General features: G+C 37.7%; 1 protein-coding gene across 1 annotated transcript; it reads right to left on the minus strand.

Annotated features, from left to right (window-relative positions):
* Window positions 1–2,396: 2,396 nt before the first annotated feature.
* Window positions 2,397–4,800, minus strand: LOC132790735 (vacuolar protein sorting-associated protein 33A-like). The gene is made up of 2 exons (XM_060799384.1): window positions 3,201–4,800; window positions 2,397–3,068 (listed from the first exon to the last, which is right to left on the minus strand). Exons 1-2 carry the CDS (start codon window positions 4,638–4,640, stop codon window positions 2,655–2,657), a joined length of 1,854 nt encoding a protein of 617 aa, XP_060655367.1. The 5' UTR covers window positions 4,641–4,800; the 3' UTR covers window positions 2,397–2,654.
* Between the last annotated feature and the right edge of the window lie 11,590 nt (window positions 4,801–16,390).

Consider the following 16,390-nt stretch of genomic DNA (forward strand, 5'->3'; position numbering starts at 1 on the left):
TAATTGCAACGAGCCAGAAAACACTTTCACCTTCGCCACGATGCCACACGACGCGATCGCAGAGGGGAAGCGCGCCGCTGAGGGGTTGAAGAGGTGGCAAGGAGGTGCAAGGGGGCCAAGCGAGGGCGGGTCTCCAGTTGTTGCCGTTGTTATTTATGCTTTGTGGGTGTTCAACATGCAGCATTTTGAGTCTTTTACCACAGTTTTTTTTTCGGTTATTGTTGCAACTGCAACGTTGCAATGTTGCGCGACACGACGCGTCGCGACGCGCTGTGGCGCTTGGCATAAACATATTTATGTATTAAACAGTTAAAATCTTTATGGCATGCAAGTGCCTGCAATTAGCCACAACCAAAGACAAGTTGAAATCCCAAAGAAACGAAAACTAAATAACAAACAAGCTACAATTTTTTTCTGCTAACATCGATTTGATGCGACAACCAACCTACAACCTCCTACCAGTCATGTTGCTATCTCATTACATAAACACAAGATACTCAGTTGTATCTTCACAGAGTTTCGCTTAGAATCAAACATTTTTCACTAGGCAATGACAGTTGCTGATATATCGAAGCCAAGCCAATCATTAGGCGTTTGATTTGCCCGAAGCACATACATAAAACATGACTAAGATCATGATAATGATAGTGATAATGGACAACTGCTGTCAATTGCCAAAATATTCGTGAAAAGTCTGCACAGTGGTTTAAAAACTGATAATTGTTGCTGCAATACAAAGCATTTAACAAATTATGAATTTAACAGTTGCTAGTTGGTTAATTCGATTGCGATTCTGATGGAAAACTGTTTTATTATTTTGATCACCCACTAATAACAAAGTGATGTTATACATATATAAGTTTCTCTAGAAACTGCAACCGCCGCCAAAAAATTCAAAGTCTATAAAAGTATGTTTTTTCACATTTGTTTATAGGGAAAATATTAAATTGAATTAATATAAGTGATTTTTCCATTTAGTCTTAGCACATTTTGAAATATTTCAATACAAAGTCGAAGATGAGCAAAAGTTCGGTTTTAAACATTTCTACTGCAAGTTTAGTTTTGATTCATTTCCTTGAAGGGAGTCAGTATGCATTGATACTCGTAGTTTAATATATTCTTTAATATCCAAGGAATATACAACATATATAAAAGAAATGATGCAATAGCTAATTAAGGTAAATTTCTCTCAGCTTATTAGCTTCTATTTTTGTCGCGTGCGACAATGAAAAACAGCATTTGTTATGAGTGCATCTAAAGTTGTTGTCCATTGAGCATTCATTTGTTTTTCGTTAAATTATTTTTTTTAATGTAAATGATGCATTCTCATTTTATATTCAGAAATCAACATAAATTTCATGTCATCTGCGCTAATTGAGACTTTGGCATTATATTATAAGTTAGATAAACAATGAGAGGATGTGCACAGTATACCGGGTGTAAACCAGATGAATTGGTTTGACTGCAATGGCCAACAAACGAAATCTACTAGAACAGCATATTCATTAAAATATTTTTGACATTGAAGATGTAATTTAAGTTAGATAGTTATGTTTCTCATGACATAATATGAATATATTACTTTTTGTTAAACTTTTTTTGAAGTTATCTTTTTATGTATGAAATTTCTGTTGAAAATAAAAATATATATTGAATATATTAAAAAACTATGAAAATGCCTCATATGCTCTTCTAATTTACCTAAAAAGTAAAAAAAAAAAACTGCATGATGTATGATGGAAAAAATGTCGCGTTAGACAGTGATTAAAATTTAATTTAATTAAAAAAAAAAAACAACTAAATATTTCTAAGTCAAATCAAATACACTATTTAGATAAATATATGCATAATATATTTAAATTAATTGCATTAAAATCTTTCATCACGTTTCGCTGAAATTAGTGCTTGAACTGATTTTTGAAAAAGTAACTTTTGTATTTGTCGCGTGCGAATGCGCAACATTTTTGCAATTTTCTTGAAAACGAACAATTGCCCAAAATCCATCTTATCTCCAATTACCATATAGTGCTAACCAAGAAAAAAATAAAATAATGTGTTGGCACATGTTTTTTTTTAAGTTTGAATGCGTACAAATGTCGCATTCGACATCAGAGAATTGCCTATATATACAAACATATATATGTGTTTTAGATGTAATTTGTGTTTGGGTGGTTTCATGGTTATATTTATGTAGTATATGTAATAACATCTAGAGAGGTTGTATATACAAATCGCGAGTTCAAACTGTACACATATAAAATATATAGTATGAAATATATGGTATATAGGAGTTATCATCTATAATCTGGATATACATAAATAGTTGATTAATAATAAGAATTATTATATGCCATTATCGAATCCTAAAAAAAATAACATGTATACACTCAGAATATATCTATTTATATATGTTTTGCGTGTATATATATATATATAATTAAGAGCAGTCATCTTCTATGTGTGGTGGTCTACTCTGGCATCGGTTGCTTTGGTGTCGTCATCGGCTTGGGTTTGTAGCCAGCACTGCGCTGTTTGGGCTGCTTTGGCTAGCACATTTTTGGTCATGGCTTCAACGGGATGGAGGCGATGCGACCCCGCGACATGCCGCAGCTGACGGACAAGCGATGCGCCTCCAGGTGACTGAGGCCCTGCCTTCACGATCCCATCACGCTCTCGAGGAACGTGCGCTTATTGATGATCTTCGTTGTCGCAATCACAAACTGCACATTGTTGTCCTCCTGCGCCGCCAAGAATCGCAGCGCCGCAATCTCTGCAAACGTGCAGCCGCCCACGAAGAGCACGAGTACCACACGTCGCGCATGCAACAACGATGTCTCGCTGGGCGTGCCGCCGCCCCCATGATGTCCCCGGATGCCAATTAGAGGCACTTGGAAGTCCTCGAACGTCGGGCCGGGCAGATTGTTGATCTGGCTCTTGAGCGTCTGCCAACCAAGCGGCTGCAGCCAGTGCTCGACGAGGCGAGCGGTCAACGGAGCATAGAAGCTGTGCACGTAGCTGATGTCCTTGGGACTCACCTCGACGCTGTCGTCCACGGTCAGGTGAAGTGTCTGCAAAAAGGTTGGATTGTTTTAGCTGAAGTCTACAAAAGTCTAATAAGCGAGGCAACTGCACGAATTGCTAAAGCCAAGTTTGGAAGATCTAAACACGGACTGTGGATGCTATAATCCCTGGATAATCACCTTGCGCAGCACGGCGTAAGCACGAGATTCGGTCTGGACATGCAGCAGACCCGCCTTCTCCAGATTGCTGATGGTCAGCAGCACCTCCAGCCCATAGACGTGGGCCAGCTTGCGCTTGTAATGGTAGAGCACATGCTCCTTGAAACCGGAGGCGGCGGCGCACTGCAGACAAATCAGGCGCAGCACATTGCGCAGCTCCGAGCGGCGAGCAATGAGATCCTCAATGTACGCGCTCGACTTGTCGATGTCCGCACACACCATGAACTCCTGCTCGGCGGCGAGGTCATCGTTGAAGGCATCGCTCTTCAGTTGCTCATCGATCAGACCCGCGATGGATGTGTGATCCGAGGTGGCACGCTTCTGTTCCAGCATCTGTGGTATACGGCGGACAAAGCTATAGATCTCCTTCATCGATTGCTGCTTGAAATTCAAATTCATCTGCTCCTGGATTTCCTTCGCCTTGCGCGCGAGCAGCATGCGCACCTCGTTAAAGTTCTTGTTGCGCAACTCAGCATACAGCTCCTCGCCCGAGTGCATCATCAGCGTCTTGCACTGTCCTCTGTCCGACAGCAAGCGTTCCGACTCCTCAGCAGCACGGGCAGCAGTCGCAGCTGCGGAGGACGAATTAACTGCATTGTAGGAGGGAAAATGCTCAGCGGGGAGCGTCAGTTGATTCTGTCTTATGCCATAGAACTCATCAATCAGTCCCTCGTATGTTAATTGGGTGGCCAGCGGCGACAGAAGATCGATGCCACGATCCAACAGAATGAGCTGATCGATGGCGCCCTTATCGCCGTTGTACAGTGACATCTCATCGATGGCCAGCTGCTTGGCATGATGCCACACCAGCTGCGCCTGCACACCCTTGCCATAGATCTTGGGTATGCGTCCGTAGAGACGCTGCAGTTGCACCAATCCAATGGCCGCCTGATACAGCGCTGTGGTATCGCCATCGATGCTGACATCACGATATGCATGCAGCATTTCCATGCTCACCACATCCGCATCGAGGGGCAGAAAGTTCCAGGGCAACTCCTCAAGCCGTCCAAATGCGCCCATCACCTCTTTGTTCTCCAGCTGCTTGATGCACTGACACGAGCGCCGTGGCACGAAGAGAATGTGAAATTGCCGGCCATGTTGACTGTTGGTTTTCACATGCGCAACCAGCTGATCCATGAGCGCCACCTGTGGCCGTACAATGTACACAATGTTGTTTAGCTCCTTGGGGAAACGCATCTCCGGCTTAAGGGGCAACAAATCAATGGAGCGCTCTCTGAAGAGAGTCGGTTTGGTCACCAGTTTGAGTGGCCCAATCATTGCCTCGTCCAGGACAATCACTTTGGAGCCATGGATGGCGTCGATCTGTTGCACCAGCTCGCGGCATGCGGACTCCTGCAGCAGTTGTAGATTGACGCGTTCACTCTTCAAGTGAGGAAACATAATTTGCTACGTTTGTTTTGTTGCTATGTACACTGTTTGTCTGCGAGCGAGCGACTTTGCAGCCGTCGTTGTGGATGGCGAGATGTACCTTTTGCTTTTTCTATTCGCTTTTTGTGGATGGGTGGCAAACTCTCCAGTTCTAGCTGTAACTGCAACTTGCAACGCCCACGTACCAACTGAGCGCTCACTCGTTACTGTGCCCAAGCAAACAGCTGATAAGCAACTATAACAAGAATTAATAATAGCAATAATAATACTACATAATAAATCCATACTGACATCATATTCAATCTAAAAAAAGCTATGCGACTTTTGCAGCAACATTCAGAGAACAAAAGAAATTTATATAAATCATTGCAACACAAGTATTTTCTAATCGTTAAAAATAACATCAAGATCAACCACAACAATGACGCTGCAATAATTAAAAAAATTCAACCAACCACACATAACAAATTTAACACAATTTAATACAAAACAAATATTACAACAAACAAAACAAAAACAAACAAGTTGGAAAGCTACAGTCGAGTGTGCTCGACTGTGAGATACCCGCTACCCATTTTGAATAAAAGCAAAATAATACGGTATTATTTTTAAAATATACCGAAAATACTACTAAAATACTAAAATATACCAAATGGTATATTTGGTATATCAATATAGTACCACATTCAAAATATACCATAGACGGCATAATGTACCAGATTGTCGGCCAAAGCAACTAAGACCCCTAGTAAACTCGAGTGTTTAACGAGAGCACCTGCCATGTTGGCTTAATCTCACGAAGCCCGAGCTGAGGGATACAAATTAAGCGTTAATCAGCGCCCCCTTGGAATTCACCGCAGGTACACAATTGAAGAGCTAGTTGATTGTACTAGACACTTCCTCCCGTGTGGGGAGCGAGGCCCATCTAAAACCTCTTCAGATTTTTGGTTATCGGCAACCGGTTGATCGTACGCAACTCCACGCTGAGTAAAAACCTCATTGTCCGCTTTGGACTAACCACAGCCACCACTATACTCCTCGAGGAGCCGCAACCAAATACCAGGACGGACAAAGTTCGCAGGCACCTGGTTCTCGTGGTACCATAAACACACCTCTGGTCAGGTGTCGTACCTACCAATGGTACTATCAATTAAACTTCAAACAGTTAGCATTGGTGCCGCACCTCCTTAATCGCCTTTTACGATAAGTGGCGGTCCACTGTGATGGTATTTTTTCTAACCCTTCCACTACCCATCAGCCAATACACGGCTGAACTATGTTAAGTGAATAGGCGTCTTTGCCCATACAAAAGTATTTATTTAATACCTTCCACAATTTTTATCTGATCGCAATAAAAATTTCAGGACTCATAAATACTATAGTTATTATTGTTTACACATCAAAATTCACAGCTTTAATTACGCTTGTTATTCGATTTTTTTTGATTTCCGGGGGCGGAAGGGGGCGTGGTAAAAATTTGAAACAAACTTGATCTGCGTGCAAACATAACAAATGCTGTCGAAAATTAGAGCTCTATCTTTTATAGTCTCTGAGATCCAGGGTTTCATACGGACAGACGGACATGGCCATGGCTAGATCGTCTCGGCTGTTGACGCTGATCAAGAATATATATAATTTATAGGGTCGGAGATGCCTCGTTCTACCTGTTACTTACATTTCCTGCCGGCACAAAGTTATAATACCCTTCTACCCTATGGGTAGGGGGTATAAAAACAAACAAGCTACAATTTTTTTCTGCAAACTTCGATTTGATGCGACACCCAAAGTTCCCTTATCCAATCGTTATTTGCCAGCCACCTAACCACGATACTATCTCATTACATAAGCACAAGATACTCAGTCGTATCTTCACAGAGTTTCGCTTAGAATCAAACATTTTTTCACTTGGCAATGACAGTTGCTGATATATCGAAGCCAAGCCAATCATTAGGCGTTTGATTAGCCCGAAGCACATACATAAAACATGACTAAGATCATGATAATGATAATGATAATGGACAACTGCTGTCAATTGCCTAAATATTCGCGAAAAGTCTGCACAGTGGTTTAAAAACTTATAACTGCTACTTCAATGAAAAGCTTGAAGCAAATTATGAATTTTACAGAAGCTAGTTGGTTAATTCGATTAATCATTTTTATCACCTTCTAATAATAAAATAATGTTATATGATATATGCATATTGTCAATATATCGTTCTTGCAGTTATAAAATATTACTCATTCATTTTCATTTTTAAAGGCGTCCTTAAATCAATTAAATAAATAAAAGAAGAAATCATTTAATCTTTTTTACTTTTTCATTATTTATTTGTATTATATTTTCTTATTGGATTTACATGTTATCACATAAGAACATTTGTTTTTTGATGACTTAAAATAATCTTTTATATTTCAATTTGAACAACTTCAATAAAATAAGTTGTATGATCTATCTAGTGGAATCCTTGCCTAAAATATATTAATAAAATATTTCTTAAGAAGGAAATTGTGTGTTCTTCATAAATTCTTATTAAAACTTTAGGTTGTTAAATTGACATTCTTTTTTGTATACAATGTATCACTTGTTAATCTCTCAACTAACAGCAAATAAAATAGTTTTGTAAAAAATAAATACAAAATAAAGTAAAATAAAAGTTTCACAAATTGTACTTGTTCCACATCAGCTACCTATCTGGCTATCTAGAATATACTCGTTGTATTACTAAATTCAACATAACCCCATTTAACAATGCGAGAAAAATTTTGAGATTTTATCAGAATATCATTAAACATTTTCAAATTCCATTTGGCATGTCAATAATAATTTAATTGCAAATATTTGTAATCGATTTGGGGAGCCAGTGTACACATAAAACGTATGGCTTGTTATATTGTGTGTGTACGATGTACGATGATCGTTGTACATGTGGAAGGCTGGCTGGTTAACGGCTTAACTGGAGGCTCATAATTCATATGGCCAAGTAAACAGCAGGCATTTTTCGTTATGTGGCACAAAATGCCAATGAACTCGCAACAGCGACACCAATTTCTGTATTTTTTGTTGTTTTTCGTTCATCTTTTGTCTTAGAAATACCAAAAGGAAAAAAAATAACGAAACGGAAGCGACCTCAAGTGCCATCCACAGTCAGCTGGTAATTTGCGACTGCTTGACATGCATATCAGAGCAGAGTTTGTAAAGAGAAGAGGAGAGGGAGGAGAACAGGTAACGCACTTGAAGGCCATCGCGGAGTCGTCGTGAAGCCGAACCCGGAGTTGCAACCAGCAGTGGAAGTGCATGCTCAAAGCGCGTTAAACGATGATTTAATGCCAATAAATAAGTGTAAACGTTCATTACAGATAATTAATGTATCTGCACTGTGCCGGCCAGAGGTCACTTTGGGTCTCGATCTGTGTCTGAGACCGAGACTGAGACTGAGACTGCGACTTCGACTTCGACTTGGCGTTGGAGTTGCAGTCTCGACACAAAAAGTGAAACTTCAATTAGACGCTTAACAGCATAATGGCGTGGACGATTAAGACTTAAGTTACGAGTAGTTTTTGGGCTGGCAAGTGTAAAATGCACAGAAGAGTTGACATTTCACCTGCCCAACAAAAATCATGTAAGAAAGCTACAGACGAGTGTGCTCGACCGTGAGATACCCGATACTTATTTTCAATAAAAGCCAAATAGTGCGGCATTATTCTTAAAATATACCTTAATTTATATACCAAAAAAATACTAAAATAAACCAAAGGCTTCCATTGGATATATTAATATTCTATTACATTCCAAATATACCATACAATATAAAAAATTTTGAATTGGTATACAGAAAAATACATAAATAAAACGAAGTCTTTGTTGGTATATGACTGTACTATTAGATTGAAAATATACCAGAGAGTATAAAATATACCGAATTGATATACAAAAAATTACAAAAATATAAAGATAGCTTTATTTAGTATATATGTAAATACACATACAATAATACCATATTGTTATTCTAAAAATACTAAAGTATACTAACTGCTTTATTTGATTTATCAATATACTATAACGATCAAAATATTCCGCAAAGTAAACAATATTTTCAGCCGACCAACTTACATTTCCTGTAGGCACAAAGTTATAATACCCTTTTACCCTATGGGTAGCGGGTGTAAAAAAGAGGCGGACAGACAGTCAGACGTTTGAGGGAGAGACACTGTCAAACAGATGGCAGCACTGGAGCTGCCATTGATCTCTTTATCAGGTGGGCATGTTGTGCCCCAAATCCATATCGAAGCAACAGGAGTTTCCACTAGCTGACAATGTCGCCCAATTCGTCTTGCAGTTTTCATGCCCGACGGCCTGGAAATTGTTGTCTGTCTCAGACCGAAACTTTGGCTGAGGAGGCAGCCAGCAAAGCTAGCTTGCAGTTTGTGGGGGGAGACTTGGTTTCGGTTTCGGTTTCAGTTTCGGCCTTTTCAATTTAAAATGTAAATCAAGTGTGAAAAAAACACAAAATCTGCAGCGAAAGTGTTGCAATTGCAATTTGCTCGTTGCAACGTTTTTGACACTTTTTTGCTTTGGGGCTGTGTATTGATTTATTTTGATTGTTAATCAATTTGGCGCGCCCGTCCGCCGTTTGTTTCGTTGCTGTGTCGTTGTTGCACCTTCCAGCCTTGCAGTAATAGTTCAATGAAATTATAAATCAGTCGCTGTGCACAACATCGAGAGAGGGAGTAGCATAAAGGTTTTTTATCGTAGTGGATAAAGGAGAGAAGGTAATTCAAGCCAAGAAAGAATGCAAGTGACACACTTTTGTGCTGGCAAGCTGGCAGCTCATTTGTCAGCAGGAAGCTGCAACTGTTGCCGCCACCAAAAGAAAAAATGCATATAAAAAAAGGTTGTGCCACAATTTGCGCATGCGCACGCAAATTACGCGCCATAAATCATGCAACGAGCGCAGTTTTGTTCAGCTTTATACTTTGTTTTATGGGTTGGTAGGAGGAGGTAGGAGTAGCCGCAACTGTCACCGTCACTGATTGCCGCAGTCGGAGTCGAAGTCTCTGCGGTTGCAGTTGAAGATTAGCAAGAAGCGATAAACACACATAAACTCATATAAATTGCAAAGAAAGTGGATGTGGACATTGGTTCATTCGATTGCTTCTCCAACTCGCACGACACACACACGATTCGAGCTTTGGTCGCGTGCGTATGCAATTACCAGATACAGCAGCAGCAGCAGCAGCGGCAAACAGCAAAGTTGCCGCAAAAGTGGCAAAGTTGCATGTATGCTAGTTTGACATTTGTCTGCCTGACCCTGACCCACAAAAGTCAGTGCAACAAGCTGGCAGCACAAGTTCACAATCTTAAATTGAAATTGAAAGAGAAAAGAAAAGTCAGCGGTGCAGCACGTCAATCACTTTGGCACTTTTGTTTACCACCAGCCATTTGCCAGTTGCAGTTGCAGCCTCGCAACAGTGGCAGCAACAACAGCGACGACGATTCCTCTGTCGGTCTCTGTGGCATGCAAAGCAGCGGAAAAAACTGTTGTACACTTCTGCTATTCGCTTGGCTGCCCCAAAAGTGCCCCCAAGGTTAGCGGCGTAAACAAACGGGCCAAAAACAGCAAATGGAACGAAATAAAGTGAGGCGACTCGCCTCGGTTCGCCGCTGTCCACAAGACAAAACTAAACAACATGCCACAGTCAACAATCGTTCAACTTAGACTAGAGATGAGCAAAGAATATGCCAAGCTAGCATATGGAAGGATATAATTTAGTTCATTTTATATACGTAATGTTTGGAAGGGATCTGTTTGAGAGATCTGATTCTTAGATTTAGCATATTTTCACTTTTCTTAGGAACTCAGTTAGGTGAATTGTGATGACACCAAAGTTCGTTTAATTGAAACATATGTTGACAATATAGAATGATATCATAAATTTAAGATAATCATATAAGGATCCTATTTACTTCACTTTATGTGAACTATCAACAAAATTGTTCATAAGAGAATCTCAAATTTAGCAAATGTTGTCTATGAATGATAGTATAGTTAAGATAGAATATTTAATACATACATATATTGAAATTGTGTTTGTGAATAAGTATTTCATAATACAGAACTTAATATCAAGTAATAACATGTTTGTTGTCTAAAAAAAATTTGAAAAAATTTGGAAAAACTCACAATTCGATCTTCAGTAAGATTTTAATAAAAATAATTCTTAATGATGAACATTTAGAATGTATATTTTGGGATAAAGTACTTACTAATATCGATTACGGCCTATACAAAGGCATTTGTTACTAGGACTATTATTTACTTATCTATTTAATGCTACATGAGTTCATGAGTTCAAATCCATAAGTTCAAATCTGCCTTCCTCTTATCTAATCCTTTTATGAATTGCTTAGATTACTCAACGATCGAACTACGCGTCAAAGTTGTTCATCTATAGAAACTGCAAACTTCTTTCAATAACTGGTTGAGAACTTTGCATAAAACTGCGATACAACTAATAATAGCCTGGCATTGACAGTTCGCACTTGGCACAGTTCATAGCTCTCACGATTCGTCACGGTGTCGTCTCTAGGCCCAAGGGGCAACACATCGGCGCTGGCTTTGTTCTTTCTTGAATGCCAAACACGAAACGTCACTCCAAAAAAAGAAAGAAAAAAAAAGTAGAAAAAATTAATAATAATAAGAATACAAAAAAAAAGGAAAATCAACAACACACTCAACTCAAACTCGGACTCGAAGTCGAGCTCGCGCTTGATTTGATTTTTATTTTATTTATATTTATATATTTTTTTTCTTTTTTGAGAGAGCGCCGCCGCTTCGCCGTTGGCTTTTTGACAGCCGCTTGGCATGTTCATTTTTTATGAGACTGAAGAAACTGAAGACTCGTCTACGCTTCTTCTGGCGTCATCATCGCCGAGTGCATTCTTAGAAGCGTATCCATAGCGTATCCCATTTTGCTGATTCGTTCTAAGACTTTGCGGTATTTCTGACGCTGATTGAAACCAAGTTCTTCTCTGCTCTGCTCTGTTTTGTTCTGTTTTTTTCAGCTGTTTTTTCGTAGGGCGTGTTGCAGGCATCTTTTCTGATTACAAATTGAATTTTATTCGTTTTGGTTTTCGCAGTGCATTGATTTATGATATTTCTACAAAAAAAAATCATCATCTGTGGCTCTTCTACGATTCCCGTTCCCGATTTTTAATTAAGAGTGTGAAATGGCTGGCAGCATTTTTGATTTATGCTGCACAAGTTCTTCTTGCCACACTCAAGTGTAACTCTAACTATATATCTTGGCAGATATATAATTAAAACTGGGGAAAAAAAACTGAATTTAAGCAATCAAGCTAGAAACGTCGCAGTGGGAATTGGAAGTTGCTGCAGTTGGAAGTTGATGGCAGCTTTCCCTTTGCTCAATTGGCGAGCTCGGTTATTGCAGATCTTGTCGCTTGGGCCTTGGACATTGCGTGCGATTGCATTACGAGTGAAATTTGCCTGGGCCATCGACTTGGCTTTTCTTTCACTCGCGATCTCGAGACATCGATAACCTTTTTTGCTTAGCTTTTGTTGCCATCTAAAACTGACATCATCAAAAACCAAAAAAATTGAGAAAACACTGGCAAATTTAATACTGCGTTTGCGTTTGACTTTTGCTTTTTGGTTTTGATTACATAAATTTGGCCGCTCCATTTGCATCTTCAAACGCAGGCAGCGAAAAGTGTGTCAGCAGCAGCAAATGGAGTTCGAATGGTATGGAGAACTTGCCACATGTCTGTAATTACAATAACTGCAACTTCAACTGCAACTTTGACTTCAGACTTCGGACTCGCAACTGGCATCAATGCAAATAATGCAGAATGTGTTGGAAACCTGTCGCTTTTAATTAAAGGCCCCGCGAGTTGATTTTGCCGCCGGACTAAGTAACTTTTCATGTTTCAAGTTATGCGCACAATTTTAAGCGAATGCTACGCCTACAACAACAATAACAACAACGACAAAAGTAACAACAACATTTTCAGCTGCGACAACAACAATATAAATAACTTTTGCATTTAGTCATAACTGCATTTAAAATGTTATTGTTGCTTGAGTATTGTTTTTTCCTTTTTACATATTCATTTATTGTTTATTTGTGTTGATTTTTCTTGATCCCATACTGTGTATGCAAAAAAAAGAAAAATGGAAGCAGGCGCTAACTCAATCGAATGTTTTCAGTTTCCCGAGCCCAAGGTACGACCCACTTCTGTCATGTTGCACGATAAATACTTTGAGATTTATTGTTTGCCACAGTGGCAGCTATAATTACAATTTATGCCCCTTTGGGCAACCAACAAATAATGCTAGCAAACTAACAACAGCAACTTGTGCAACAATCAAGCTGAGCCAAGTTCAAAGCATGTTTGAGGAAGCTGTCGCCAAAGACAAAGACCATACAAATTGCCAAAGGAAGCTGTCTGTCTCTTTATCTCTCTTTCTGCTTACCTGCCTCACAATTGCCATTATTCTTTGGCGACCACTCAAAGTGTATACCAAATAGACCTACGACACCATTTACAAGCCTCTCCTAGCACAAAACATATGACGAAATTCTTATACTCTGGAAATTGCAGCCAAAAAATCCCTAGAAATGTTTAGAGCAAGAAATAATTCAGTGAAATCTTTGAGTTATATTTTTCAAGATGTGTATACTAAACTTTTAATTGGTTTGTGCAATATTTTGATTTTTTAAGGCACCTAATGTAACATAGTAATAGAAATTCTTTCTAAAGAAATTCTTTTTCAAGTCAACAGACTCTGTTTAAAAAAATTAATATAATATTTTAATGTTTATAATACAAAGTCTTTAGAGTATTTTAAAATATATTCATTTAATTTTATTTGCAGCTTTATTTGTGTTTAAGTAATATAAAACAATAAACAGAACTCTACATTTAATAACTTAAAAATATATATGTAATTCCATGCTGAGAATTGCATTACTTAGTAAATGTAACTGTTAAATTTAAGAAAAATTAAACGTAAACGAAAAGAAAAAAACGTTCTAAAATCAAGAATAAAATCTGGAATCAAGATTATTTGATGTCAAAGTTGCACCAATGAACCGAGGACCAACGAGCACAAAATTATTTTTAAAAATCGAAAAGTCCTTAAAATAAGATTTGCAATCTTCAGTTTAATCTATTCTATGAATAGTATATTTTTTTAATAAAAAAATAATTATATATAATGAAATTTATATTCTTAACATTCAATTGTTAGCATGCCTCTAATTACGAAAATTTAATTTTAAAGTTATAAATTTTGAATTAGAACTCCCTGATTTTTGAACGATAAACTACTAATATTTAATTTATATAATGTCAAATTATGACATCAATTTAAAAATATTTTTAATGAAAATATTCGATGGGTTATAACCTTAAAAATATTTTAAATTGCTTACCTTTAAATAAAGTTCAAATTCCTTTTATTCAATTTAATTTTAAACAAGCAATTAATTGCCATATTGGAGTTTCCAAAGTTATATACTTCAACTTTAATTCGCTTCATATTTTTTGCATATATTTTAATACAATACAACTAATAGATTAATCAATAATCAGATCGCAATAGATTGAAATAGCAAATCACTTGCCATTTCTTTGGCACTTTCCCGTAGTCACAAGCATGTCAAGCATTTGGTAATAACCTTTGGCAAGGGTAGAGCATCAATCAACTTTCGCATACCATTTGGACTCGCACACACATTACATCATGTGAGTGTCTGATGGGAAGTCAGAGACGGAATCTCGAAGCACTTGGGTGCCATTGTTGAGCACATAATTAAGCGCCGCTTAGCTTATGTAATTAACGTCGAACACAACTACAGACAAAGACACAACACACACAAACAAGAGCCAAAAGAGTTTTGAGGTCTAATGAACCTCGGCAATGGGCTTTTGGCTTTTTGGCCAGCTGCGTGAGCTGATTTATATGCGAGTTTTTGAGTGTGTTTTCGAATCGACCAAATAATGTTTTGTCACCGTGCCTCCGTCCACAATTCGATCGCGCACTTAAGCTTCGTTTTTCTTTTTTTTTTGTCATATACGCAGGCTCTCCAATGGGGAGCACTCATATTTGTATTCGCAGTCGAGGCTAGTTTGAATCTGAGATGAAGTCGCAGATGGAGATGACGATGGCGATGAAGTTGGAGATGGAGATGGAGCTGAAGTTGGAGTCGCAGTCGGAGTGGAACATGTGACATAAGTTGCCGGGTGTATTGCCATGATATATGAATATGACAAAGCGACATGGACAACTTTATTGGCTCATGAAAAGCGCTGTCACTGCCTGACTGACATAAATCACGCGCAAAACAGAAACGACTGTAAAAAAAATAAAAGCCAACGCAGGCCAAGTATACCAACTCCAATCGACGGCCGTCGATCGCAGAGATCGAACAAATACAAATACAAAAACAAACAAAAATAATAACTAAACAAACCAAAAGCAAACAAGAAACCAACAAAAAAAAATCAAAAATCAATTTTCTTAAATGTTGAGCGACTAAAAAGAACAATCGCAGCGTGGAAATCGCAACTGTCATCCAACGTGAAGATCTCGACCTAGCTCAAAGAGTTAATGTGAGTGGGTCGCACCAACTGCAATCAAGAAGCACACAGACGACAGCAGTAGTTTTAAAAAAAATATATATGTATATATAAACAAACCTTCGAAAACTGCCTGAAGATAAGGTCATATAGTACAACTTTAAAAGCTAATTGCCAAATAATAAAATTCTATCTGACTCTTTAATTGACCCTTTGAAATAATTTATCGATTATTATTATTTTTATTATTATTATTTTCAAATATTATATCCTCTGAACCGAGTGAATTGTTACTGTAATAACATTGACCATGCAAATTTAAAATTTAGAAGAAGAGTATTACATTATTCGGCTTAAATTGAATATTTATCATCTAAGATTCATACATTGATAACATGTATTTATATTTTAATTTTCAAGGCTTACTTGTAGTGGGACAAAAACAAAGATAATATTCTCAAAATTGATCATTTTTAAAACCTAGATAGAAATCTTCTGTAAAGTGTTTTCTTTCTTAATATAATAATATAAATCATTGGTAATTTTTATACAAATAGTAATGACATCGGTTCTGGTTTAATTTCTATACATTAGTTATGAATTAATTAGCTCCTATTACGTAAGATTTTATGGTAGCTTTTGAGTATATAAGAGCAGTAGTTCTGTAGAATAGTTTAAAGTTGAAAACGGAAAATCAAAGCAGCAAGATGACTTTTAAACTCTCGATCATTGTAGCCTTGGCCATTCCGCTGTTTGTAGCATCTCCATGTCCATACAAATTTCCCTATAAGGTATGCAGTCCTTAATATTTGTAGTCAACAGAAAGATATAAATAAATATTGAATAAAAATGTAATGAAATAATCCGCACAACATGCTTTTTTATTTACTAATACCTTTAAACTTTATACCAAATTCATACACAAAAAAATCTGAAATATACCAAAAAATGTGTATTTGTATATCTGTTTTCCAATATTATTAACTTTTTTCACGAACATCCGAACACAAATTTATATTCTACTTTCAGAAAGTAATTTTTCTCTCTGAACAAAATTCTTCATCACCAAAAAAAAAAACAAATATATAAACAAACCTTCAAAAACTGCCTGAAGATAAGGTCATATAGTACAGAGAAGCAGAGAAGTTAAATGAAAACTGAA

Source organism: Drosophila nasuta, chromosome 3 (assembly GCF_023558535.2).
Source record: "Drosophila nasuta strain 15112-1781.00 chromosome 3, ASM2355853v1, whole genome shotgun sequence".
Classification (NCBI taxonomy): Eukaryota; Metazoa; Arthropoda; class Insecta; order Diptera; family Drosophilidae; genus Drosophila; species Drosophila nasuta.

Excerpts from the sequence above, each read along its gene's own strand:
- LOC132790735 (XM_060799384.1), bottom strand. The coding sequence starts at position 4,640 with ATGTTTCCTCACTTGAAGAGTGAACGCGTCAATCTACAACTGCTGCAG. Across the intron at positions 3,069-3,200 it reads CTTACGCCGTGCTGCGCAAG|ACACTTCACCTGACCGTGGA; the intron begins GTGATTATCCAG and ends ACCTTTTTGCAG.